Source organism: Sus scrofa, chromosome 6 (assembly GCF_000003025.6).
Source record: "Sus scrofa isolate TJ Tabasco breed Duroc chromosome 6, Sscrofa11.1, whole genome shotgun sequence".
Classification (NCBI taxonomy): Eukaryota; Metazoa; Chordata; class Mammalia; order Artiodactyla; family Suidae; genus Sus; species Sus scrofa.
In genome coordinates, this window is record NC_010448.4 from 96,319,658 (window position 1) to 96,324,047 (window position 4,390).

General features: G+C 52.0%; 1 protein-coding gene across 1 annotated transcript; it reads right to left on the minus strand.

Annotated features, from left to right (window-relative positions):
* Positions 2,619–4,138, minus strand: MC5R (melanocortin 5 receptor). The gene is made up of 3 exons (XM_021097606.1): positions 4,032–4,138; positions 3,852–3,974; positions 2,619–3,767 (listed from the first exon to the last, which is right to left on the minus strand). Exons 1-3 carry the CDS (start codon positions 4,136–4,138, stop codon positions 2,765–2,767), a joined length of 1,233 nt encoding a protein of 410 aa, XP_020953265.1. The 3' UTR covers positions 2,619–2,764.

Below are 4,390 nucleotides of genomic sequence, written 5' to 3' on the forward strand. Positions count from 1 at the left end.
GCCTCAGCAATTCGCATGCAACTATGTAGCACTTTGAGTTGTGGAGCCTGTTTCCAGGCATCTTGAAACACTCAAAGCTCTTTGATGGCAGAGACCCTCTAATGGCTCTGGCTCTGGCTCTGGTCCCACACGGAGAACTGACAGGTAACATACTCCCAGCACTTGATTACTGAAAACAGACTTGCAGACAGGATATAGTCTCAAGTATACAATTTATTTATTTTCAGGAGTTAGGTCATTTTGAACTGAGAAATAGCCATCCTACAGGTGAGAAATACTGTCGAGAAACTTCATCATGATTCACCAATATTTGTTCGTTTTCATTTTGCAGCAGCTGCTGACAAATTGGCTAGAAGACCAAAAACCCCTGGATATCATGACCAGTTCACATGGGGGGGTGTGGTCTTTTCATTTGATTAACCATTCTTTGAACACATATTTTTTACATCCAGTCAAGTTCCTACAGAAGCAGAAAGAGTTAACATACAACACTGCACAGTTGTTATGTGGGCATTTTTGTTTCGGGGACTTTTGTTGGGGTTCCAAGGACTGGCTCACTATGGATATGCACCAATTCTCTGTTTACAAGAGTTCCTTCCAAACGGAGACTTGTGTGAACACTTGGGTTCCTTCGGCACTATTTATATACAGATTAAAAGCGTTTCCTTGAAGGCCTTTGTAGAAAAGGAAGGTCAGGACATCTCTGCAGTCATGAGGCACCCAGAGCGGCGAGTTAGCCCAAGGAGAGCCAGTCCCCAGGTGGAGCCAGTGAAACCACGTGGGCTGAAGCTTGATTCTGCCGGCAGATCACACTTGGGTGACCTCATTTGGCACCTGGTGAGTGCTATGGGGCAGCAGGCTAAGTACACATTGTTTAGCAATAATGACAAACATCACCCAAGCTCCAGGGCCACCGAGGTGAGCAAGGGGCCAGTGTTCACAGAGCCCGGGTTCCTGACACGACCCGCATAGCATGGACCAGAATTTACATGGACCATGGACCATCAGGATTACCTGGCCCTCACCCACATTTGTGAAAACACACAGAAATTTCAGTTAAAAGCACGGGAAACACTTGAAGGGCGGCCCCTCCAAACCTCAACTGTCCACAACCTGCTCATCTGCTGTCTCCCAAAGATGTGAGGTCGTGTCTACAGGTGATGCATGTGGGCTGCACCCAGGAAGGTCCTGTGCCCGAGAGATCCCACACTCATCACTGTGTGACCCTACAGGCCACTGCTTTGTTACAAGTTTTCCTTCATTGAGAACAGTCTAGACATGAATATCCAAAACAAATGAGAGGGCATTAATCTCAAAAATAATAGACTAGAAATGAGAGCTCTTCACTTCAGATAAGACTCTGGGACAGAGAGTTAGACGGCAGGCCCGCTGCCCTCTGTGTCTGTCCCTGGCATTTGCCCACCTACAACATTCCTCTAACATAGGCAATCCTGATGGTGCTTCCCAACTTTCTAGTGATCTCACACTTTCTCACGCAGGTCTCATGACCAGGTGTAGACCTGAAATGAGAGGAGTAAGGTGACATTGCCCATTAGGGGCAGAGTCAGCACTGAACTTTTCTCACTCCATCCTACACTGGAGAGACAGGCGTTCCTGGGTTTCAAGTGGGCACCTGCCCTGCTCAGACTTCTGCAGTCAGACTGCAAAGTGCAAAGCATACACTGATCCAACTTCCAACTCCAAGACAGGCCTCATCTGAGAAGGTCAAAGAAAGCTGGCTATGTGACTTGTGCTACTTGCAGTGGGGAAGGGGGTGCCTGGAGTCTCTGCCTGACCCCAAAACGCTCATCTGGTCAAAGAAAGCTGGCTATGCGGCTTGTGCTATTTGCAGTGGGGAAGGGGGTGCCTGGAGTCTCTGCCTGACCCCAAAACACTCATCTGGACTGAGTCAGAACAAGACAGTAAGGAAAGTCAGAGACTTTACACATGAGGGAAGGTTTGTGGCATGAAGTTTTATACCTGGGGAAGCACAGAAACATGATTGATAGAAGCGTAATTGAATAAATCCCACCTTTGCACAGCTGGGGACACAACTATGAAACCAAAAGTCACACATCACACAGCACATGAGCAGGAAACTTCCAGTGGAAGCAACTGGATCTCCTCTGCCAGGAAAAGCCTGCCCAACTTCCCAGGGGCGTCCGCAGAGTTATGGAACTGTTTCCGGGGAGACAAAGCAATCTCGCACGACATGGGTGTTCACAGCTTTTCTTGCAGGTACATCCGTGGCATCACATGTGGACCTGCTCACAGGCTGTGCCACTTCCCCAAGTGCACACTCAGTAGACAGGCACAGGAGACCCAGCCGTGGGCAATGCAGGAGAAAGAACAGGAGGAAAGGAGCCTGGAAAGTGCCCCAGGCAACCCCCAAAGGGAGAAGGGCATCTGACCCAAGGAGGAGGAGAAAAGATGAAGGGAGTGCACTGCACAGAGTTCTGGACTGGCTGTTTCTTTCTTTTTAGGGTCGCACTCACGGCATATGGAGGTTCTCAGGCTAGGGGTCCAATTGGAGCTGCAGCCACAGCAACACTGGATCTGAGCCAAGTCTGTGACCTACACCACAGCTGACCCAACGCTGGATCCTTAACCCACTGCGCTAGGCCAGGGATCGAACACTCATCCTCATGGACACTAGCTGGGCTCATTACCCCTGAGCCACAACAGGAACTGCCTGGTCTGGCAGTTTCTAAACCACCTTATCTAAGGACAGTGCAGGCGAAGAGCTGCAGGGAGAACTTTCCATCTAGTACCTGCTAGGGAACCTACAAGCTGCTAGGAAGCCGTGGAGACAGATGAGCTCCCTGAAGGTCTTGCGCATCTCCTGGCTGCGGAAGGCGTATATCAGAGGGTCGATCACGGAGTTACACATAATGAGGATGAGGTACATGTTGAAGTGAGACATAAAGCAAGAGCAGTAGAGGTTCTGAGGGCAAGAAATCATCAGGATGAGGTGGAGGAAGAAGGGGGCCCAGCACACGATGAAGACGCCCAGCAGCATGGCCAAGGTCACGGCGCCCTTCATGCTGGTCCTCTGCCGAGCGGAGCGGTACCCGGGCAGCGCCGCGATGCGTCGGACGTGAGCGCGAGCCTGGAGGAACATGTGCGCGTACAGGGAGGCCATGAGGAGCAGCATGGTCAGGAACATGGCGACAAGGCAGACCACGACGTACGTGGACTCGTAGTACACGATGAAGACCGGGCCGCAGCCCGTGCACAGGGCCCAGATGCCGGCGATGATGGCGCCGCAGCGCCGCCCGGTCATGAGGTGCTGGTAGCGCAGTGCGTAGAAGATGGTCACGTAGCGGTCCACCGCGACCGCCAGCAGGCTGCACATGGAGGCCACCAAGGAGATGCAGATCATGGAGTCGAACACGTTGTCCAGGTGCCGCACGGAGGTGTCTGACAGCACCAGGTGCTTGTTGGCGATCAGGTAGATGGTGATGGTCTCCCAGGAGTTGGACAAGCTCACCAGCATGTCGGCCACTGCCAGGCTGCACACGAAGAAATACATGGGCACGTGGAGGTTCTTGTTCCTCGCGATGGCCCCAATGACCAAGATGTTCTCCAGCAGGCTGATGAGGCCCAGGGTCAGAAACACCTCCACCTCGATGCCCATGTCCTCGCACGGAGAGGACGTGTTCCCCACGCTCGGCCCCGAGACGTTGCCCTCTGTGGCGTTCAGCTGGAGGTCCAGGAAGTGCAGGTGGAAGAGGAATTCATTGCGCCTGGTCTTGGCAGCAGGTTTGCTGTAAAACAGGTTTTAATTAGTGATCCAGAGAGGTTAACAAACTACTGAAGAAGCACAAACCGGGAGGAGAGTGACTGCTCACTTGGTAAACAACTCATGTTCCCTGCCTGGATCCTGATCTGGAAATAGAGTCGCCTCCGCATGGAGGCTTGGGATCCTCACAGCCTTCCTCTGGCCTTCACTCTGCAGGCTCTCGTTCTTCACACTGCTCTCAACAAGAAAGTTTCACTGTTTATGCTGGTCATCCTGGTGCCCAGCTCACTCTGAAAAGTGCCCCCACTCACAACCTGCAAAGTTCCCGCGTCCCCTGGCTTCACATTCCAAGGCCACTGGCCGCTTGGGCAGGTGGGCCCAACGTTCGAAGGGCATGCAGGCCCACCTTCTCTGAAGAGAGGTGGACAGGCCTCTCTCCCTGCTCACCCTGACTCCTGGGTGACATCCTGTCAGATCCATACCCGCATTGTAACTAAGGTTGTAACAAAAGTGATCCAGTAACGGGAGCATAATCCCAATTAAAGTTACTGTCTTCGATTCATAAATTGAGGTTTCACATCCATGGTAAAATTGGGGAACACAGAATGCTGTTTTTCCCTCAGTTAAACTTTGCCTGATTCCGCATTT

Coding starts and splice junctions, on each gene's coding strand:
- MC5R (XM_021097606.1), bottom strand. CDS start 4,138: ATGCCCTTCGAACGTTGGGCCCACCTGCCCAAGCGGCCAGTGGCCTTG. Junction 3,975..4,031: donor GAGTGGGGGCACTTTTCAGA/GTGAGCTGGGCA, acceptor TGTTGAGAGCAG/TGTGAAGAACGAGAGCCTGC. Junction 3,768..3,851: donor GAACATGAGTTGTTTACCAA/GTGAGCAGTCAC, acceptor CCTGTTTTACAG/CAAACCTGCTGCCAAGACCA.